The following is a 24,198-nucleotide window of genomic DNA, read 5'->3' on the forward strand; positions in this document are numbered from 1 at the left end:
TTTTCGATGGTTTTTTTATTTGACATTTCAAAACTTCAGCACTAATCGTTTACCCTATAAAGAACCTTATAGGTATGTCATCTCATCATGCATTGGTCAGGGGGGCTACTATTAAATTGGAAAATCGAAGTTCATATCGTACCGTCACTCTCACTCTCGTATTAAATAATATTAGCGTCAGCGGGACGGCAAGATACGAACTTAGAATTTTGCACTTCGTGATACCTATAGGACACTGTTTTACTCTCGGAACCTAGTCATTATCCGAATGATAATGTTTTCTCATCCTCCTCCCATCTTCATCGGGCTTTATCATGCATTGTATACCGTATACAGTATTTATTTTGATGATGTCGTTTTCTGACAGCAATTGTTCATTCTGACCTAAAGATCGCATGATACTGCCATCGGGGTCCTGAAAAAATGAACGAAATGTCAGAATTTCAGTGTTGCTAAGGTAGAAGGTAGAATCGCAAGACTCATTGTGATGATAAAAAAACAATGTTCCAATAATTAACTGTTGTTTTCGATTCATGCTTTTAAGAAATTTTATTCGGACAAAGAAATATTCATGAGCAACACTCGCTACTGCTCGAATACATATATAGGTATTGCCACAAGAGTTGAGGTCACGCACACAAGAAGATGTCATGTACCTAATGACAGCGGGTTTTTGACATTGACTAATGCCTTTCATTCATTCTCCTTGTATGAAATCAGTTCTTCATGTAGCTGTGTGTGTGTGTGTAGGTAATGATTCACTTCAACTTTCGTAGCACTACATATTTGAAAAATTTATAAAAAAAAAATATTAAAAATTTATTTGAAATTGTATAAAAATTCACTGACAAACATCTTATTAAATATCATTATTCTGTTTTTGATATATATATTTGTTTGACATGAAATGAACTGGCCATGTTTTTTTACCTGGTCTTTATAAGTAGCAACAGTGGAAATGCCGGTAATGCCAATCTTCCGCCAGAACTGCCAGGCAGGGTGAGTCGCGCTTTTGTAGTCGTAGTCAAGGGGCAGAGTAGCCTCAGAGCGAATTTTTTCAAAATGATGAAGTTTATCTGTAATAAAATTTACAAACGAATAGAAAGATTATTTAGGGCTGATAATTAAAAGCAGTATTTCCATATACTATTACTATACGTCCCCTTCTAGTATTATTGACCACTAACCTGCTCTGACATGTCGCAAATGCACCCTGACGTACTTGTCTCGGTCGTGCCGGGACACCTCGAAGTAGAAGCCAAGCATAGCCATCACCATCATAGCTGTGTGCTGCCGGTGCTGCCCGCCCTTCAAGAGCTCAGAACAACCGAAAATCTGGAAGCAGATGGTTTACTTTATGAATTAAAAGCAAAACAATGGGTTAGAATCAGTCAATTAAAAATCTTTCAAATGTCAGCACCTCTTAGGTCACCACTAATAAAGGTAGTGCCACTAGATTTGAGGTCATGCATACAAGAACATGTCATGTATACTTAAGTGTGTGTAATCATTCACTTCAACTCTCGTACCTATAATATGTACGCTGAATACTATGATTGATATTTGAATTTATGTAGCTGTTTTTTTTACTAATGTGATGCTCACAAACTTTACTGAGGTAGGCTTCTTTCTAATTTTCAGCGTAACATTTTGACATCTAAAAGATTTTTTAATTATTAAGAAGAAGAGAGAAGGTTCGCTTGACAATTGACATACAAAATATGCGAGTAAAGTTTAAAGAGATTGATGGGACTTTGAAAACACACTGACGGCGGGGGCGGTACCGGTTGTAATATTCGAGCTAACATGAAAGAGGACACGCAATACCGCGCGGGAAATAATCGTGGCGCGGTATTGTGTGCCCTCTTTCACGCTACCTCGAATATTACAAGTTACAACCGGTACCGCCTCCGCGCCGCGCCGAACCGCTCCGCCCCCGGCGTCAGTGTTTCTTAGCTTTAGGAAAACAGAGGCAGCAGTAGACGTGGGCGTTTACGGATTCGCGTAGTGAGGGGCCACGCGCCTCTATAGTTTCCCTTTTTTTTGCTTATTCAAAAATCCCAAATCTGTGGTGTACCATAATAGGGTCTCGCAATTAATCAAGTAGACCATCGATCACATTACTATCAAAGAACTAATCTGTGTTGTGATGTTTATTCTACCCTATTTTTTGGGTGAGAGTAGCTCTTCATGATTTCTACGGAGCAACTCACGAAACGGTAGTGAAGTCACTAAATTGGAGGGCAATTAAAGCTTTACTTACCTAACAATTTTAGTGGAAAACCGAGAAAAGGTGCGTGATTGAAATAAAAGAACAAGCAGATCAAAATTCTGTATTCGAAGAATTACTTACAAAAAAATAAGTCGCTATTCTGGCAAAATATGATGCAACTTTTATAGATCCTAATTACTAGAACGTCTATTCTTCCAACACAAAAGAATCAAAAATATAATCCAACAAGTATCATCGATCACAAATAATCACAGCTATTTGAGACACGTTGGAAAAGGAGTAATAAAATTATTGCAAAAATATTAATAGAGAGCAAAACATTCGTTTAAAATCTTCACACTATATTGGAACAGAAGCACCAATTCCAGAGGTATGTATTACATTAACTGTTGTTTATTCAGTTTATTAACTTCAGTCAGTAAATACTTCTTCGATAGTAGCAGTAAATTGTTCAGACTCCGTTCTTTGTCTCTTGGCATGCCTCCATCTTTGGCCGTAGATCTTTTTCATAATCCCTGACCACTTTCTCAATAGTTCTGACATTTTCCTTTCAAACTCCTCCCTCAGGCAATCCATGTTGCCTTCCAACCACACCAAAGCATTTTGACATTCTTCTACCATAGTCGTTTTCTCCAAAGCTGTGAGATTCCCACTTTTATCAACAACGGACTGTTTAACACTGTAAATGTAGCTCTCTAATTGATTCCTAGCGTCCAATCTTCGATGAGTCTCTTTATCTTCTTCCTTAAATATCTCAGCGTCCACAATCATCTTTTCAATCTCCTGTTGATTTAATCTATCGCTGTTTCTTATAACAAGGCTTTCCATATTCCCTGTGCTTCTATCCTGAGCATAAACACTTAAAACCCCGTTGAAATCTATATCAAAAGTTACATCTATTTTTGCAATACCACGGGGTGCTGGAGGTATTCCGTTTAAATCAAAAGCACCCAGTAAATTGTTATCTTTGGTCTGTGTTCGTTCTCCTTCAAATATTTCTATAGTCATTGCTGTTTGGTAGTCATCTAGGGTAGTCAACTCTTTGGTTACTCTACAAGGTATTGGAGTATTTCTGTTTACTACTTTAAACATCATTCCTCTAGCTGCTTCTACGCCTAGCGTTAATGGCACCACATCAACTAGCATAAAGTCCTGTATCTTGTCATGATTGTCTCCGCTTAAAATAGCAGCTTGAATAGCTGCTCCACAGGCGATGGCTTCATCAGGGTTGATGGTAGACGTTAATGCCTTTCCATCAAAGAATTCTGTCAACATACTTCTAATCTTTGGTATCCTTGTACTGCCACCTACCAGGATCACGTGATTTATATCAGTTTTATTCTTTTTCGCATCGTTTAAAGCCTTGTGCACAGGCTTCAACGTATCTGTGAACAAATCGCTGCATAGTTCTTCAAACATGGTCCTAGTTATTCTGCCCTGATAATCTATGCCATTGCATAGTGAATCTATTTCTATAATCGCTTCGATACATGAAGTCAAAGCCTTCTTCGCTCTTTCAGAAGCTTTTTTTAATCTCCGCAACGCCTTTGTTTTTGCTACTATATCCGTGTGATATTTTTTACGAAAATCTTCAGCAAAGTACGCTACTAGTCTGTTATCGAAATCTTCACCACCCAATCTTGTATTACCAGAAGTTGCTTGGACTTCATAAATAGAACTTTCACTAATGCTTAGCACAGAAACATCTAACGTGCCTCCTCCTAGGTCGTAGATCAGCACATTCGCTTCTCCTTTCAAATTTCTGTCCAAGCCATATGCTAAAGCAGCTGCTGTTGGTTCGTTTAGAATCTTAATAACGTTTAGACCAGCGATAGCTCCTGCTGCCCTAGTAGCTTGTCGTTGCGCATCATTGAAATAAGCAGGCACAGTCACTACAGCGTTCTTTATTTTCTCACCTAAATAAGCTTCAGCTATCTCTTTCATTCTGCAGATGACCATGCTACTTATTTCTTCCGGTGCAAACTGCTTTTTTTGACCTTTATACTCAACTAGAATTTTTGGCTTACCGTTATTATTTAAAACGACGTACGGCCAGTGATGCAGGTCCATTTGTACTCCAACATCGTCGTATCGCCTCCCGATCAATCTTTTTGTGCCAAAAACTGTATTCCATGGATTAAATGGTGCCTGGTTTTTAGCCGCCTCACCAATTAGGCGACTATTTTTCGTAAAAGACACGTAAGATGGAGTTGTTCTATTCCCTTGGTCGTTCGCTATCACTTCTACAAAACCTTCCTTCCATATCGCCACACATGAATATGTCGTGCCCAAATCAATTCCTATAGCCACCATTATAAATTAAAAAATCACAAACAAATCTTTAAACTTAGCATTGATACGTCAAATGAAGAAAGTTTTCGCGCGGTTTTAATCGTTCGAACTGACGCGGCACGGCGCCGTGCTCCCATTTATACTCTAGCCCAATCGGGATCGAGAAATTTCGAGTGCTAGAAAATTCCGGCCAATCAGAAAGCGGCAAGGCCAGAGCTTTCTGGAACTGTGTTGCCAGGGGCATAAAAATATTTCGCTAGAAAATAGTTGTGAATTAATTATAAATCACAACATGTTTTGTGATTAAATGGGCTCTTACTGACTTGAAAACCGTGCTATCAAGACAAAACCGGTGTTTTTAATATAAGTCTATAAATAAGATTTTTAATAGCCATTTTATTTCAACCAGCGTCAAAAGCTAAAAATGACAATAATAGCATTTCAGCGATTTCGGTATTATCTAGTAGTTTTTTTGTATATGTAAATATACATAAATAACTAATTAATTTTCAATTTATTTATATTAATTTAGTTTATTTTACTCAAGTTATCAATTCATTTCAATTTATTTACCTGAAATACTTAAGGTGCTTTAACATATTTATAAGTATTTCTCAAAAGTTGTCTCGTCATGAAATGGACTAGAAATCAGTTTTGTCAAGAAATTATTAACCCTAAGGACGAGATCATAAAACATAAACTACATAAAACATCCAAAATTTCTTGACATCAGGAAAACGTCACGAAATCTTGTAAGGAAAAAATCGTAATTTTGTAACTACATCAAAACTTTCTATTGGATCCAACAACAAAGATTATCTGACTTTTTATCACTTTTACCACAAGGTTTTGTATGTATTTAAAAACAATATTACTTATTTTTTGTGGTGGAATAGCGTCAGGATTTTTTTTTAAATAAGTGGACAACTGAAAAATTGAAAAATGGACAACTTTTTGAGAAATAGTCTTATACTTGCTGTCTAAAACCATCTCCCTATATAATTTTGTTTTTTCTATGACAATAATTTACTTCGATGAGATTCACATAGTGCTAAAAATTATACCAAAAATTTGTTTTTGTTTTTACGCTGACCACCCAGTTCATTCACGCGCTATCGTAGCGCGCCATTGTTACGTAACAAGCCACGTGTCTTTTATCTCGCTCGCGCGCGTGGTTATGTTTCAATATTGTTTGCTTTCTGTTTCACTCACGCATCCATGAATAGAAGTCAATGTTTGTGTCAACAAAAAACGTCCCTTTATTCGTGAAGCTTAACAATGCCTTACTAGAAGTTTGTAGTGATGACTAGAAATTATAATTTGAATAATCTTTGCTAAATGTTTAGTAATTTATTGAATCAAGCCTTACTTTGAAAGAAAGAAAGAAAAAATATTTATTAACACTTGCGCACTTGCACACTTTGCGCAATGAACTACAGGGCGCGAAGTTCGTGTCGTGCGGTGGAGAGCGAGAACTGATACTAACCGAATCGTAGTACTGAAACAATTTATTTACTATGCTTACCTGCGACCTTTCTGACCTCCTTTTCTGACCTTTAATGTTGCGGGTGGGCAAAGACCAGCAAAGTAAGTAATTATTTTTTGCTTCAAATTAGTCACAGTATAAAATCTAGACACGCGGTAGCGTGTCGATGTAATTTTTCTACATTCATTCGTATCCACTTTGTCGCTCCGCGCAAGTGGTTGCCAAAGGCATCAGACTGATCAAAATAAATGGATAATTCGTTTTGTCCGGCGGGGTTATAAATCGAATTTCGTATCGTACCGTCCCTCTCACTCTCCTACGGGACGGCAAGACACCAAGTTCGAATTTTGCACTTCGTAGTATAACTCATAGACCCCGGGCCGGGATCATCTCGTCATTTCATTAGATAATATTTATCATAGACATTAATTATTTCAAGGTTTGTTTTTTCGATAGGTGGCAAAGAAAAACATCTAGGTACCTATGCTAACCGCTTCTTACAAGCTTTTATTGAGAAGCTTGCCTTGTTTATTTGTTTTGGTAAGTATTTATTCATGTGGGTCAAATCTTGGAAGCTAAATTTGACTCAGTTCCTTTTGTTGGATTGACATAAAATTTATTTATCAAACTTATGTAAATCTGGTGACAATACAATGTGGCGTGACATCCTGGTAGTCCGTCTAGGATGGTCTCCGCAGGACGACTCCTTAAAGATTAATGGCATCGAAATGAAATTCGGTTGGTACAGAAATGTAGCTTAGATGACAATGTAAATAAATTCAACAAAAAGTGCATTCACTTAACTAAAAACTTATATAAAAAAATAATTTTAACAAAAGTACGGAAAATTTTTTTTTTTCATTTAAACTCCGAAAATTCATAAAGTTTGAAAGCTTTGCTTTAGCACAGAGCACAGCAGGGCTACTACGAAACTCAAAACTCGAAGTTCGTGTCGTGCGCGTGCGGTGCCTCTGATACTTATACTATTTAATTAATACGAGAGCGAGAGGGACGGTACGACACTAACTTCGAGTTTCGTAGTAGCCCTGCTGCTCATGTCTACGGAATCACCCAGTAGGTATGTTTTGCTTACCTGCCTCCCCCCCACGCGCCCAGTGACGTAGTCCGGGCTGTTGTCAATGACCAGGTAATCTTCGTACTTCTTGGCATCCCGCTCCCATATCTCCTTTATCTGGACGCAGGTTCTCCTCTTCAGTATCAAGTTAACCTCTTGCAAGCGGTTTCGCAAATCTTCTATATCAACTGTACAAAAATAAACAATAGGATATAATGTGCTAAAATAATTTCATTTTCACTTCTCATGCTCGTAAAGTTCGTACTTATGCCAGAATATGTAGGCGACACAAAATTACTTTTTATGCTCTAGCGCATAAAATAAAATCTTCGTCTATGACCAAGGCAATCAGGTGTAAACAGCCACAAACAAAAAAGGTTTTATTGCATTTTTTTTCATATTTAATTTATATTATATAAAACTAAAAATCAACCAAATCGATTAAAAATCAAAATAGATGAATAAAATTAAAAATGTAAAATTATATTGTAATGCATGAACAATAAAAGGTACATAGTAGGTAAGTGAACAATTGTTCCCATTGTTACAATTTAATTTCCTCGCAATCGAAGTGAAAAAGCATGTGTAATACTCGAGCATTAAACCCATTTTCCCCTTGACGTGTCTATCCACCCTCGCCGTACCGGCTCGGGTGGCTATATGAACGTTTTGGGTAAAATGGCTTGTTTTATGCTCTCGTTGTACATTCTACTATTGTAGCGGTCCAGGGGTCACCAACGGTGCTGACTCAATTATGCTGAAAGAGTGTCCGATGTACAACCGCAATGACACATAAGTACTTTGCTACGTCTTGTCTATTTGTAGTTTTAATACTAGGTATTATGTTGTGTCTTGTATTGTGAATAAATGCCCGTATAATACCGACCCTGTTTTTTAAATAGGGTCGGTATTATCTGGGCCAGGAAAGAGTGTCACCCTATAATATTAATGGGATAAGGGGTAACTCCTGGCAGCAGAACGCAGCGCCACCCCATCAGTAGGATCGGCAGCACCGGCGTTGCTTACCGCCACAGCCCCCCCCCCCCTGCAACTCACACTTGGACTTCTTGCTGATGATGTATCGGACGACCCCATGGGGCCACCGGCGCTGCGCGTAGAACTCCTCGTTTAGCTTGGACATCATCACCGTGGTTGGCAGATTCTGGCTATTCCTGATCCTCCTTTCCTCACTCTCACGGGAATCTTGTCTGAAATTAAAAAAAAATAGGAAGCTAGCAAGTGGCTTAAAGCTCAGTTTACATCTGCGGAAAATTTGTTACAAAGTTCTAAATTAGAGTTGCGGGTCGTGCCGTGCTGCTCACGCTAATAGAATTCACGAACTTTGATTTTTTAGGCAGCCCCCGATTACAAAGCTCGAGATTTCTAGTTCGATCCCTGTGCTGCTTACTATGTGTTGGTGTTCAAATAAAGAGTAGTATATAATAATGTAACCATAAAAAAAACCATTTTTAATACAAGCTTTTTTTGCTGACTGTACTTGCATTGTCACCCAAACTACATTTGCATGCCAAATTTCAAGTCGATGCTATTAACCGTTGAAGAGTTCCGTCCTGCGGAGACGATCCTGGCTGGACTACCAGGATGTCACTACTGGATTATTGTATTGTCACGAAATTTACATACTTAAGTATTCCAAATTTCAAGTCAATCTGACTACTGGAAGTTGGTCAAATTTACCTTTCAAGATTTAATGACAGACAGACATAATGGGAATGGGACAGGTGAAACTACCTAAATAAAAGCTTGTAAAATTGTATTTTATTGTGAAGGGGCTCCTAGTCGGGTCATATTTTCACTGCAATATGTGGCCGGCAACTATTGGTGTCTCTGTCTAACATGTGAGTAAGAGAGGGACACCAATAGTGGCTGGCCACAAATTGTAGTGAAAATATGGCCCGTCTAGGAACCGCTTAACTCACCGCTCACTGTCGCTATCTTCGATGCTCCGGCGCACGCGGCCCGCCCCGTCCGCCACGGCACCACCCTCGCTTGCATGCAGAAGAATCGTCAGTTAGAGCCTGCCTGCATGAGGCTGAGGAATCCAAATGCCAACGGGTACGCATCATAATACCAAAGTTCAAAAGACAGAATTTCACAAGGCCTAATAAATAAATAAATATCACGGGACCTAGTCCCAAAGTAAGCTTAGCAAAGCTTGAATGAACGGTAGCACAAATGTTGGTACGTCAAATGTTTGTTTGAATAAAAGTTTTATATCACGAAAATACGTTTGACCGGAAGCCTACAAGCCCGAAGATTAATATTAGCACTTGATCGAACAATGGCGTAGATTTCTAACTTAATTCGGTCCTGCATGGCCGTTCGTACCTCAGTGGCGGACTAAGCCCGTCAGAGGCCCGGGGCGGCAAAGCTGAATAAGCCCCCCCCCCTCCCCCAGCTTTTAAAAAATGTAGGTACTAAGGACATTTTTAAAGTCTTGTTTAGGATTTGATCAGGGGAACGCGGAGGCATTTGGGGGCCCCCCAAGACCGGAGGCCGGTACCTGATTTCTCTGAACCTAAAGTAACTTTTAATTAATGGTGTTAATTAAGCTACCTACAGAAAAAATGCTACCTAAGATACAGGTGCATGTTTCACGAATTGAATAGTCTACATCATGGAACAGAAAAAAATTAGGTCATAATTTTAACTTTCGGAATTTCGCACTTTAGGTCATTTGAAAATAGCAATTTCAAGCTCCGGTTCGCATAGCGGTCTTTCGGTGTTTCGATTTCCGATACATTTTTACGCGTCGATATTTCAAAGATAGGGATTATAATTTTCGATGTTATTATGCGTACCCATGTCAACTCTGTTGTTTCACTCACTGAAACACTAATCGCACACTGGTCGGTTCGCAGACTTTCATTTTCGTTTCGCAGATCATTCAGTTGGCAGAGTAACATTGCCATGTATTACTCGGTTCGTCGAATTTGTAGTCAGTTAGCAACGATACTTTAGTCGATCATCCATTTTGTAATTGACGCAATTAACAGAATAAGTTAGATAAATATTTTCCCTTTAGTAGTATACCTACAGCCAAGTCTAGCTTTAGATTTTGTACAAACATGTCCCCTTTTAAGTTACTTTAACTTACTTTATTTTAAAAACGGAACCCTTATAGTTTCGCCATGTCTGTCTGTCTGTCCGTCCGCGGCTTTGCTTAGGGACTATCAATGCTAGAAAGCTGTAATTTTGCACGGATATATAGGTAAACTATGCCGACAAAATGGTACAATTAAACGTTTAAAAAAAATTTTTTTAGGGTACCTCCCATATACGTAAAGTGGGAGTGATTTTTTTTTTTCTCATCCAACCGTATAGTGTGGGGTATCGTTGGATAGGTATATTAAAACCATTAGGGGTTTGCTAAGACGATTTTTCGATTCAGTGATGTGTTTGCGAAATATTCAACTTTAAAGTGCAAATTTTTATTAAAATCGAGCGTCCCCCCCGCCCTCCATAATCTAAACCGGTGGGTGGAAAATTTAAAAAAAAATCAGGTTGGTAGTAAGTATATCAAACTTTCAAGGAAAACTATAGCGGCCAAGTTTGCTTGAGAATTATTAGTAGTTTATGAGTAACTAGCAGCCTAAGGTATAAAATATACCTAAACTTGGAAGATTCCGAATAAAATACGAAATCCTTAGAAAAATATTACTTAATTTTTTCGTAATGGCTACGGAACCCTATTTTGGGCGTGTCCGACACGCTCTTGGCCGGTTTTTAAGTTGGTTAGGTTATTTTAAAACGTTTTTCATTCAAAAGACTCGTCCCGAGATTGTTAACCCTTTTTCCAATGTAAAAAAAAGAAGTATAATTACGGTTAAAGAAACGACATAAATTAGGAACCTCTACATTGTTTTCTAATTATCTATTCTTGATTATCGTTTGAATAGTAATAATTAGGCCAATAGTGTCTTTGAGCACTTAACTCATTTGAACTGTTGAATGTTCTCTTAAAGTTAACGGCAATCAAAAATAACACGTCGTATGGGAACCCCAGTCCCCAATAGTCCCCATTGACGACCTAGAAGTCCTAGAACACTGTACGCATTGCTATAGAAGACTTTTTGGCAAAAGAACGATCAGTGTACTAATAATGTAGTCCCTCAATAAGTCACGCTCCATTTTTAAGCAAGGCTGCCTGTCCACTGAAGCGAAGCAAAGCAGCGGAGCGGAGTAGCAAACTGTGTCTGTCTATAGGCGCGGAGCTAGATAGTAGAGTTGCAGACTGCGGGGCTACTCCAAAAGTCGAAGTTCTTGTCGTTCCGTCTCTCTGACACGTATACTATTTAATACGAGAGTGAGAGGGACGGTGGTACTGGTACCTTAGGCTCTCTGTTTTTGGCTGAGCTTCCCAGGCTCCCCGCTCTCGCTCGTTTCTTCGGCTCCTCTACCTCGCTCCGCTTCCCGGTTTTGGGGTCATTCAAGTATTACGTAAGCAGAATTTTAGTCATTTTGAACCTCCTTCTACCCCCCCCCCCCTTTGCTTACGTAAACATTGGTAAGTATATTTTTAAATGTATTGAGGTTTCTTTATTGTTATTCATGTGAATTTGTTGCAAGTAGAGTAGCCATATTTGCTTGAATTAAAAACCTTACACAAAAAACATACATTTTGCAAAAAAAAAACAAGAAATAATAAATAAATAAATATCCAAAATAAGCAAAACAAAGACCCCCCCCCCGTTCGGTGCTTACGTAATATACTTAAATGACCCCTTTGTACGTTTTTTTAAGCTAGTTACCAACGCTGTCCACGAAGAGGAGCAGAGATATGCAATCCTATTGGTGGATTATCTCGCTCGTCGCTCTGCTGCCTCGCTCCACCCCAGTGTACAGCTCTACACCAACGATTAGAAATAAAACTAAAATTTCTCATGAACAATTTATTGATAAAACTCTCACCTGTCTTGGCGTCTGACGGACTCATATTTGCCCTTCCTGTCCTCGTGCATCCTCGTTCCCATCTTCCTAGCCGATCCTGGGGTGACAGTGACACTAAGCGAAGCCTGTCTCTTTCTCCTTACACTTTTAGTCACTTCAGATTCAGTTTGCGTCTCATTTACATTATCAGCCTCAGGTTGGTCTCCTGACCTCCATGGTCTATATTTGGGGACCTTGGCCATACCCCCAACGTTCCACGTGGATCGAATAACAGCCGGCCTGTGTTGCGTGCTGTACATAACATCACCGGATTTGGTTGAAACCTTGTAGTTTTTACACGCTTGATGATTATCATTCCAAACACAGTGCCTTTGATATACGTCCATCGAGTCAGATTTTTCACAAAACATTGATAGATTACCAGTTGCATGGTCAACCATCGACTGGGCATAATCAGCTACTATTTCTATAATGCCTAAGATGTCAGGCTTCTGTCCGTCTTCTCCGTTTCTTAAAGACGCTTTCGTTTCGTTACAATATTTAAGTCTAGCATTGGCTAATGCTTTCGCTGATATCTTATAGACATCATCAACAACACTTTGCACTTCTTCCGCTATGCCCAAGTCTTTAAGGGTCCCTGATACTTCTTTAGAAATGTTCTTATTCTGCGTCACTTCAGGAGGAGGTGTTATGTCTCGATTGACTCTTAAGTTCTGCGTGACTTCTGCCTCTCTTTTTCTCCGGTTGTTCCCAGGGTATTGATGGCAGAGCTCTATCTTTTCCTGTCGATCCCTATGTTGGCATTCGGGGCCATATACTATTTCTATCTTTCGCAGATCAGCCTCACTCAATCCGTTCCGATTTTGTTTTGTGTTGTGATCCTTGAAATAGCATTGACGTTTTAATAATGAGTAAGCCATTCGTCTTCCAATCCGTGCACGTGGTATGATTAACGCTTGGAAATATCTATACAGTCAGCAGCAGAAGTAGATGAGCGGTTGATCTGCTCAAAATGATCAAAACACTCTCTATAGCTCGACCGTTTAAATGAGTCCTCGCCCGCGCGGTACAGGGGAGCGGGAGTATGACGACAGAGGGGACTGAAGGAGGTGCGGGCGGCAGGCCTCGCCGCGCGCACCTCCTTCAGTCCCCTTTGTCGTCTTCCCCCGCGCCCCTGTACCCGCGCAGGCGAGGACTCAGTTACGCGGTTTGCCTATAATTACCATGGGAGTAGAGTCGTGTATCATTTTGAGCACCGTGACCGCTCATCCACTTCTGCTGCTGACTGTACACCCTCAGGAGTGGCCACACCGCTGCTTAAAAAACGGTGACGGTTTTATTATAGACAGTCTCGCATTTCATTCCGCGCTCGCGTAGGTCAGTAGGTACTGGTAAAATACAATCGCGGGCGCATGTGATGTGGGGTAGGTACTGTTTTTTAATTTCTTGTGATATTAAACGAGCGTCCTTTTTCAAAGGGCCGACAGCGCATCCGTAACTCAACTCATGTTATGGATGTCCATGGGCGGCGGTGATTGCCTTCCATCAGGTAACTCGCCTGCTCATTTCCTCACTCTTCACTTTATTTGACGTGACCTAAGTTAGTAGATATACGAACTGGTGCACTGCAGGACTACTACGAAACTCGAAACTCGAAGTTCGTGTCGTGCGGTCCCTCTGACACTACTATTTAATACGAGAGCGAGAGGGACGGTACGATACGAACTTCGAGTTTCGAGTTTCGTAGTAGCCCTGCTGGCACTGGCAGAATTAACTCCATTCCATTATAGATTTTAAATATTGCTTTTCTTTGCCTATCCCAGATGAAAAAAAAACGTAGTGACCGGTACCTTGAAAATGATGGTGCGATGGCCGTTTTTGCTGTAATCGCGCTCCCCAAAGTGCAGTACACTGTTTATATCGTAGGGCACTGCGCGCAGTTCTGCGGGCAACTTGAACTCCTTGGTGAAGAGTTCTATGGCGTCTTGGATAGGAAATAAATACTTCATTAATTATTAAGTAAAACCTATCTGTTTCACAGGTCATATTAGTGAAATAGAGATAGGTATAAACTCCATTTCAATAGAATCTGACAATCCTGTTGACACTTACAGCCAACTTATGAACACCGGGTTCTAGATCTTGGTGATGTGACTAGGTATTAAGTATTCTTTTTTGATTCATTTTAGATTATAATCACATCAACAGTTTCAACAGGGACATATAAATAATATAATTAAGTGTGCCCACGTCTAATGTCTAGAAAATTGTCATATTCTATTGAAATGTAGTATAGTTCAGGAAATATGAATTGGTGACTTGTTATGTTAGTGAAGCTTACAGATGGTCAATTCATATTTCCTGAGACCGTATTGCTATCGCAATCATCATCATCATCCCAGCCTATATACGTCCCACTGCAGGGCACAGGCCTCCCCTCAGAATGAGAGGGCTTGGGCAGTAGTTCCCACGCGGGCCCAGTGCGGATTGGGAACTTCACACACACCATTGAATTGCTTCGCAGGTTTGTGCAGGTTTCCTCACGATGTTTTGCTTCACCGTAAAGCTCGTGGTAAATTTCAAATATAATTCCGCACATGAATTTCGAAAAACTCAGAGGTGCGAGCCGGGGTTTGAACCCACGAACCTCTGCTTGAGAGGCCATAGGTCAAACCACTCTGCCACCACGGCTTCATCAAATCGCAATCAAATGACAGTTTTTGTACGCGAAATCTGTCATTTGATTGCCATCGCGAGCGACAGAAACGTTAAGCAATACTGCTTCTGGACTATAACCTAACGAAACGATATCTAGTTACATCGGCGGGTGCCACTTTCCCGGCCCGGATAATACCGACATGGAAATACGGATCCTGTTTTTCGTGTGCCCATAGAATATAAACTGACATGAGCATGAGTTTCTACGGGCGTGTACACGAAAAACAGGGTCGGTGTTTCCATGTCGGTGTATTATCCGGGCCGGGAAGTGTCACCCACATCCCACACCGGATATATCTTCGTCCGCGCAGATGACACTATGACAGTTAACAAATAACAGACTAAGGTTTGACCAATGCCTGCTTAAGATTTTGCCCGCGCAAACGTACTGCCTTATTATTGGCTAAAATGATTTCGCGCCTTCCAAAAAATGCTCACTGCGCAGCGCAGGTAGAAACATCGATGTAGTATCGCTTGTATAAGTCAACGCACGTAAAAAGAGCTCTACCCAGAGCTCTCATGAACAGAATAAATATATTTGCAGCGATTTAAGGATCTAGATTAAGAATTTTATTGCAATTTGTTTATATGTTGCTGATAGGATAACTTTTTAAGCCAGTAAAAGGATATAGATTTCGTATATCCTTATTTAGAATATAGTTTTATATTATTCTTATTTACATTGTAATTTTTGTATTTTCTATATTTTCCTTTCCCACAAGTATAAGTCAACGCACGTAAAAAGAGCTCTGGGTGGCTAGTGGAGGGGATACGTTTGCGCATCTGTCAACTAACAAGCCAATGGCGTGACGGCCGCGCGCGCTCCTACGCCCCCTCCCGCGTCCCCCACTGCTCCGCCGCCAATTTGGTCCGTATTTCGCTCACTGCGCATGTATATCGCCAGGAGCTCTTTTTACGTGCGTTGATTTGTACCCGTGTGTGCCAGTGATGTCAAAATGGATCCGAGACGTGCATGGTGCTTCACTATAGGGCTTATCATTAGGCTTAGAGTTTCTCTACGCAATCGAATCAGAAAGGAGATACGTAGAAGAATGCGACTTTACCTGTACCCTTAGTATAAGTTTTCGGTAGCAAAATACGTCTCGATCAAGTTCGCGTTAAAATCTCAATTTGTATGGAAACAGGAACATCGCTAACGTTCCGCTAGAGGCGCTGTTCGTGTTTCCATGCAAATTGAGATTTTAACGCGAACACGATTTAGACGTATTTTGTAACCGAAAACTTACACTAAGGGTACTGGTTAAGGCCGCGGGTTCACCGTGGGTGCGCGCGTCCAACCGAAGAAACTGGGGGTATAAGGGGGGGGGGGAGAGACCTGTCCAATAGTGGACATCCACGGCTGATATGATGGTAATGGTGATGCTGATGATGAACTATAGCGCAAGGTGGGGTTACAGAATGATTACACAATAGTGACTAAAATATAATTAACACATTTATTGCAGGTAAGTTTATCATGTTGTTTAATCCTCAGCTACACATAATCTTATCAAGTGAGAGAACAAGTAAACAATTAAAACTCAAGAAGTAAGCAGACACTAAACTAAAGCTAACAAAAAAACATCAACACTAGAAAACATTGAAACTGGATAAAAACTGGTGAACGAAATGGGCGTTTTGGCTCAGTTAATGCTGAACAATATATATAATACTGTAGTGGACGGACGGTCCACTAGCTTAATATTTCCCTATTTAAATTAAAATATTTTTGTATGTCAAGTTCCTACATTCGCACTCGGATACAATTAACACTCTTGCGTACGCGGAACTGCTTCGAATAGAGGTTAGTACAATACATGGTAGGATTCAAGATTTCCATTTGAGTCGTGATTTTATTTCAACAAAGTTTAAACATACACAATATGGTCCTAAGTAAATATGTACGATACGTTCCAAAGTATGTACACGAGACGAAAAAAATAAAAGATAATGATTTGATAAGCATTAGACAGACTTTTATCTAAATTAACTACATAATTAAGTACATTGATAGATACAATAGCACCTGGTTGCTCAACTATAGCGTATAATCAACTACTAAGCGAATTTTTCAACAAAGATTTTTTAAGTAAACACTAGATGTATACATGAATACAATCCTACGTAAGTTCAACCAAATTAAAAGAAATATTTGTTGCAAGACGATAACTACACAAGTTTTGATAGCATATCAAAATGTTGTAGCGTACCTACTGGTTTGCAAAACCAAATTAATATAAAAATCAAGTGCATATAAAGTTATAAACCCACGTAAGGAAGTAGTTTTAAAGTTTTATGGTTCTACAATACACTATCAAAAGAAAATGTTTTTAAACAATTTAAGAAAAAAACAGACTTCAAGCGCACAAATGGTACAATTGAAGAATTTTTAATTGAAACTGAACGAAAAGTATACGTCCCAAATAAAAAAAAAACTGAATCAGTTCATAAATGAGGGAGTTCTGAGGTAACATGCTTGTAAAAACATTAAACATTTGCCATCGAATCGAGAACCTCTTATTTGAAGTTTGTGTTTAACAACAACAAACCTCCTACCTCCTTAAAACTAAACGATAACCTTATGTAGATGACATAACGAAAGAATAGGAACTGCTGTCGGTTCATCTGGCGGCGAACCGGCCGCCCCAGCAATATCCAAGTGCGTATACTTCACATTCCTATCTTCCAACCCTCCAACCTTGATCAAAAACCCGGCAGCGAGCTGATGATGACGAGCTTTCGCATCCATATCCACTTGCAGCAAGTCATCACCTTTACATTTGCCCACGTTCACAGCCAAATCTTCGGGTCGGACCACAGACACTTCTATGCCTTCCGCTACTCTTGCACCACTAAACTGGAGCTTACTCGCGTGATTTGTGACTTTTGCTGCGTGGTTATCCATGGCAGCTACGTAGTTACCATACGATGCTCTCGCATGTCCTGTCAACGTTGCTATCGTGTAAATATGCGGATGAATATGATTATTTGCTATTTCTGACAGCTTGAACAAAGCATCAGCCATTGCGAAACGACCTTCTGCATCCGTATTTGTCACTCTAACCGTCTTACCGCTTTTGGAAACCAGGAGTTCATCGGCTACATATGAATCTTCACCTATTGAGTTCCTGCACAGACATAGATATCCAATTACTTTTAAATGAGGTGGCTTTAGTATTGAACAAGCTTTTAGAAATCCAGCTACAGCTGCAGCTCCACTTTTGTCTCTAGACATACCAGCCATTCTACCAGATATCTTGATATCAGCACCACCGGTATCATAAGTTACTCCTTTACCAACAAGCATGAGCGTTTCATTTACTCTGGCTTCATCTGAGGGTGTATAAACTATTTGTACTACTCGTGGCTTATGTCTGTCGATACAGCTAGCAGCTCTAGAAACTGCTGCTAGAAGCGGAAATTCTTTTGCAATATACTTTTCATTATCATGCACGGTGATCACCACATTTCTATCCGATGCGAACGTTTTCTTCACGTATTCAGCAATATTCTTAGGCGACATTCTTTCTGGATCGCCTCCAGCTATATCTCTTGCGATTATTCTAGATCTTTCTAGTGCAATAGCGTTACTAATTACTTTTTTAAACGCGTCAGTATTTTTTTCTTCAGCATGGAATCCGATTCTATAAAAATTAGCAGCTATCCCTCTCTCTACTAAGTGTAGAGGTTGATATAATGCTTCGAAAGCACCAAGCATTGACACAAGTTGTCCATCAGGGTAGTCTACGCAAGCTGGAACAATAAGTAGTGGCTTCTTAACTCCAGCATCCAAAGCTCTTGCAACTCCTTTCTTTGCAGCTTCTTTAACAACTCTTACATCATGGTACGGCGTTATAGTTCCTGTAGGAGCTAATATAAGTCTTCTTCCACTTACATAGTCACAGTTCCATAGTGTACAAGCTTTATGAACATGTTTATCTAGCTTCGTTATTTCCGTTATAAAGCTTCCTATATTCCTTGGCAACGGTATATTCTTCTCATCAGGATATAAGATCAGTATAACACCATCGTATTCTGTTGATTGGTAATTTGTTTCAACGAATACGTTTTCATCGAATTTGTATGGACCTTGAGCCATGTCTGCTCTTTCGAACTACTTTAAAACGACTGGCTTGTTATTTTCAGTGTATTTTATTGCTTTATCATTAGGTTTATCAGTTTTATTGTGATAGACTTATCAATGATGATAAACAAACTTATTTACATCGTTAAGTATGTTGACATGTGCCGTAGCTGTATTTAAATTACGTTGATTATTTGATGAATGCGTTTTTATGAACAGAATAAATATATTTGCAGCGATTTAAGGATCTAGATTAAGAATTTTATTGCATTTTGTTTATTTGTTGCTGATAGGATAATTTTTTAAGCCAGTAAAAGGATATAGATTTCGTATATCCTTATTTAGAATATAGTTTTATATTATTCTTATTTACATTGTAATTTTTGAATTTTCTATATTTTCCTTTCCCACAAGTATAAGTCAACGCACGTAAAAAGAGCTCTGGGTGGCTAGTGGAGGGGATAGGTTTGCGCATCTGTCAATTAACAAGCCAATGGCGTGACGGCCGCGCGCGCTCCTACGCCCCCTCCCGCGTCCCCCACTGCTCCGCCGCCAATTTGGTCCGTATTTCGCTCATCCCAGCCTACATACGTCCTACTGCTGGGCACAGGCCTCCTCTCAGAATGGCCGCTCAGCTTGGGCCGTAGTTCCCACGCGGGCCCAGTGCGGATTGGGAACTTCATATACACCATTGAATTGCTTCGCAGGTTTGTGCAGGTTTCCTCACGATGTTTTCCTTCACCGTAAAGCTCGAATTTCGAAAAACTCAGAGGTGCGAGCCGGGGTTTGAACCCACGATCCTCTGCTTGAAAGGCCATATGTCAAACCACTCGGCCACACGGCTTCGCGTATCGCGTATTTCGCTCACTGCGCAGGTATGTCGTCAGGAGCTCTTTTTACGTGCGTTGATTTGTAATCTGGTTTTTAAGAATCTCTTTTTCAGTTTATAAATTGGACGGTAACTAGATAATGTAGGTACCACTTACTGGGCACGATGTTTTCAAGTTGCACGTCGATGTAGTTGTCCCGCACGACGCGGTTGTGCTCGAGCGGGAAGCCCAGGGCTCGCATCACGATCAGCTCCAGCATCGGAGACTTCAGGCATTCGTAGCCGAGGAGTATTCGCTGAGAAGGTAAAAGAAAGTAAGGACCTAGCTTGCTGACGCTTGCACCACAGTATAAAAAAACCGGCCAAGAGCGTGTGTGATTATGTGCGTTATAACACAATTACAACACTTACTACAGTCTTAAAATCTATTACCAGAAAAAGAGCGTATCTTCACGGCACTTACGTCCTTTTGTTGAGAAGCGCAGTTTTTCGGCAATAACTCAAAAACGGTATATCCGATCATGTTGAAACCAATTTTCGTTGAAAGTATTTATTAAGCGTTACCTTTCCATATTTTTTGCATATTTTTTGGACAAACGGTTTACAAGATAGAGGGGAGGGGACACAATTTTTGGTACTTTGGGAGCAATTATTTCCTGAAATCTTCACTTAATCAAAACAATTTTTGAGAAACCTTACTATCTTATCAAAAGAGCTGTCGAACTCTGTGCCACACGTTGATGCGAGTTAAAAAAATTTTTTTTCAATTTCTGTTACGGTATGGAGTGCCCCCCCTATAAATATTTATTTTTGTAATTTAACTACAAAACTAAATAGCGGCTTTGACAAGACATCTGTACTCCAAATTTCATTGACATACATCTTGTAGTTTTCGAGTAAAATGCCTGTGACATACGGACGGACAGACAGACAGACAGACGGACTTGACTTGGTTTTTTCAAATATACAATTTTACTCACAAATGTGATGAAAAACATTGTATGTCGCACGGGCGGTACTAGAATTACGAACATCGACTCATTAAAGCCCTCAAGTCTTCGACTTCGGGCTTCTAATAGACTCTCGTTCGTAATTCCTTATTTACCGCCCTTAAGACACAATGTACTATTTGAGTAAACCACGGTCCTGCTTTATTGAGTGAGATACAATGGAAAAACATACCGACACGTATTAGGTACGTAGCAGTCTTTTTCTCGAACCACAAAACGCAGAACTGACATAAGAAAACTCAAAAGACCATAGACTTTATTCCCACTTAAACACACGCCAATTAATGCCCAATATACAAATAGCACCAGTGTTTTTTGGGTGATGTAGATCATTTTAAAAGGCCTTGTTATCTCGTAGGTATTTACAGCCAAAGAGACCAGGATGTGGTGGTCCAGGTGGACCAGGCTGGTTGCGCCATCATCAACAAAATCAACTCGCATGCGGCCTCTCCCAGGGGTGTCTATGATGCATTAGCTCACACAGCCGGCTGTCTTCAGGGTTCCCAAAGACCAGGACGTGGTCTTCTGTTGGTGACATCATTATCAACAAAGGCGACTCACCTGCAGCCCGTTTTGGGGTTGCCACCCTTAATCAGGTCGCATAGTCGGCTTCCCTTAGGGTTCCCAAAGACCAGGAGGTGGTGGTCTTTTGCTGGTGGCACCATAATAAATAAAGGTAACTTAACTCACATGCGGCACCTCCCGTAGGTTTATGCTTCATTAGGTCACACACCTAGGCTGGCTACCCACATGGTTCCCGAAGACCACGACTAACCCCCTTATTCATAAAACTTAACAAGCCTATGTTAACTAACAAATGCTTTGTCCCTTTCTAACAAATACAAATGTCGAAGTGACAGATAAGGACAAACGAATTTTAGCGGCATTTTAACTAAAATAGGTTTGATTGTCGTTTATGAATAAGGGGGATAGTCTTTAACTGGTAATACCATCATCAACAAAAGCTACTTACATGCGGCCCCTGCTTGGGGTGCCCGTGCTTCATCAGTTCACACAGCCGGCTGCCCTCAGGGTTCTCGAAGACCAGGACGTGGTGGTCTTCTGCCGGCGGCACCATCACGGGCGCGAACTTGAGGCAGGTCTTGAAGGCAAAGAAGGAGAGCGTCCCCATTATGGTTACGGCTTGCTCGTTGTCTGCGGAAAGAATTTTACTTTACCTCCTGCGACCCACCATACAACAAAAATTGACATAGAAATTTAAATTTCTCATACTTAGATAAAGTTGAATTTATTATTTGTTAATTTGAATGATTCAGAGAAAATGACACTATTCCTTTTTCAAAAGATATAAATTCTATTGCTAACAATGTACACAATGTGTATTATCACTTTGAGCCCCAGGAAGGCAGCCGATGATCAAACGGGGGGGGGGGGAGGTTAGTAGAAGCATAGACCAATTATATTTGGTCTATGGTAGAGTACCTATACATGGGAAGGTATGTACAGTCGAGAGCTTATGAACTAAGTGAAAACCTTCAACGTGCTACTAAGAGATTGGTAGGTACATTAGGTAAATCAACAGTATGACGGCACTTAAATGTCATTCGAAGTTCGTATCGTAACGTCTCTCTCACTCTCCTATGAAATAATATTAACGTCAGCGGGACAACATACTGACATACTTCGATTTCCGAATTTCTTAGTACCTACTTACTTAGCCCTACTGAACTCAGTGAAAATACTTACCGAAATGATCTTGGTTAATATAGAAGGGTATCGTCGCATCTGGCCAGATGACGAAATTCTTCGTCGTTAACACTGTTAAAAAAAGTTATTTTCAGTTATTTAATCGAATAGACGGAGACGGCATCACATTTATCCGTCAAATAAAATAAATCAATGGTGAAACGTCTAGTTCAATACATGGTTTTAACCCTCGACGAATAAAGAGGAATGTTATAAGTTTAACGCCAATGTGTGTCTGTCTGTGGCAACGTAGCTCTCAAACGGATAAACCAATTTCGATGCGGTTTTTTCTGTGATTTTTAGCTATGTTTCATTAAAATCGGTTCAGCTGTTTTAAAGGTACTTAATTTTGGACAATGTCGGGATTTTTCAACAAGTTAGTTACGTTTTGACTATGGAAAAGCTGAAAAGCTTTACATAGTCGAACGGTAGAACCTACTCCTTTTATGAAGTCGGTTAAAAATCGACGAGTCGAATTAAATACTTGCCTTCCAAATCTGTATTTTGTACGATCGTATTATTATTATCAAATTCATTTTGGCCATAAATTGAATTTATAAAATTGAAAATAAACAGAAAAACAATTTTGGAGCCCGACGCCGCCATGTCGGATGCGGGAGTAAAAAAAGCAATTATAATTTTATTTTCGCAGTTATATTGAATTTATTGGAGTGTGTGGAAACATTTTTTAATATTACGATAAGGCTTCAGCGTCGAAACTAGGGATGTACCGAAAATTTGCATTCACATTCGCAATAGATAGGTGGCGAATGTATTTATTCTGGTATAGAATGTATTTGTACAGCCAAAGGTGCCATCACGGATTTGAACGTACGATCCTCTGCTTGAGAGTTGGGTTGAGAGGCCATTAAGTCAAGTCAAACCACTAGACTCTTCTTCTTCGTTAACTAGCCTAGCTCAACTAAATTAAAAAACTAAAGCCCAAAATACTATAGGTAGGTATGCCTTATGTATTATTTGTTTGTGATTTTTTATTCCGTTTGTCGCTTGTCGTATTTAAAAGGGCGCCTAAGGTCGGCCCTGCCTGGCCCTATACTACGAAGCGCAAAATTCGAACTTCGTATCTCGCCGTCCCGTTGACGCCTATATTATTTAATACGAGAGTGAGAGGGACGGTACGATACGATCTTCAATTTTCAATTTCGTTACCTGCCAAGCATAATTATATTCATAATTACATTCGAGAATTAGAGAATATTTGCATTCGTATCGAATGTTAGTTACATCACTAGTAAGTAGTACAACACACGATCGCAAGATTATTGTAATGTGGTTTATGAGGTAGACAAGAAGCGTAAGACTGGACGAAAGCGGGCAGCGGGGCGGAGAGCGTTTTCTTATTTCGTCGTCTGATGAACAATCTGTGATTTGGCTGTCTTTGCATTTCTTGTTATAAATAAATATACATTTTTTTCTTCGTTTCCGTCAACTCCGACAGATGGCGCAGTTCATTGAAAGTGTGGGGAGAGGCTACAATAGAGAAACATCTGTCTGGGGGCCGTAGTCAGAAGATAAGAGCGTTGCACGTTGGAAGATGTATTTATGCCGACGGTTAAAGAAACTTCGATCACGCGATGCAGGATGTTGAAGTTCCTATATTTGCTCACTAGATGGTGGTAAAAGTTGCTATAATAGAAACTACCTATGCCCTATACGATATACGAAACTACAAGTTACAATTAAGCAGTAGTCCTTGTTTATCAGTATGCATTTAAAGGAGACTACCGCCTGTAAATTGTAACTTGTAGTTTCGTGAAAAGGGCCACTGGTAATTAACTTTCGACAGTCTCAAAAAAAATGTATCTTACAAATAAATTAAATAATACAAGTAA

At 39.9% G+C, this 24,198-nt stretch overlaps 3 protein-coding genes across 3 annotated transcripts; all 3 read right to left on the reverse strand.

The window, feature by feature from the left end:
• LOC141444640 (uncharacterized) lies at positions 1-23,032 on the reverse strand. Its single transcript, XM_074110211.1, has 12 exons — positions 22,834-23,032; positions 22,346-22,417; positions 21,612-21,793; positions 19,786-19,924; positions 13,848-13,981; positions 12,019-12,878; positions 9,027-9,095; positions 8,143-8,294; positions 7,105-7,274; positions 1,188-1,335; positions 931-1,076; positions 1-415 (listed from the first exon to the last, which is right to left on the reverse strand). The coding sequence occupies exons 1-12, from the start codon at positions 22,949-22,951 to the stop codon at positions 254-256; spliced, it is 2,352 nt and encodes a 783-aa protein (XP_073966312.1). The 5' UTR covers positions 22,952-23,032; the 3' UTR covers positions 1-253.
• On the reverse strand, positions 2,645-4,546 carry LOC141444415 (heat shock protein 70 B2-like). Its single transcript, XM_074109967.1, has one exon. The coding sequence runs from the start codon at positions 4,544-4,546 to the stop codon at positions 2,645-2,647; it is 1,902 nt and encodes a 633-aa protein (XP_073966068.1).
• Positions 16,924-18,864, reverse strand: LOC141444647 (putative aminopeptidase W07G4.4). The gene has a single exon (XM_074110224.1). The coding sequence runs from the start codon at positions 18,812-18,814 to the stop codon at positions 17,282-17,284; it is 1,533 nt and encodes a 510-aa protein (XP_073966325.1). The 5' UTR covers positions 18,815-18,864; the 3' UTR covers positions 16,924-17,281.
• Positions 23,033-24,198: the final 1,166 nt, after the last annotated feature.

Source organism: Choristoneura fumiferana, chromosome 30, assembly GCF_025370935.1.
Source record: "Choristoneura fumiferana chromosome 30, NRCan_CFum_1, whole genome shotgun sequence".
Lineage (NCBI taxonomy): Eukaryota > Metazoa > Arthropoda > Insecta > Lepidoptera > Tortricidae > Choristoneura > Choristoneura fumiferana.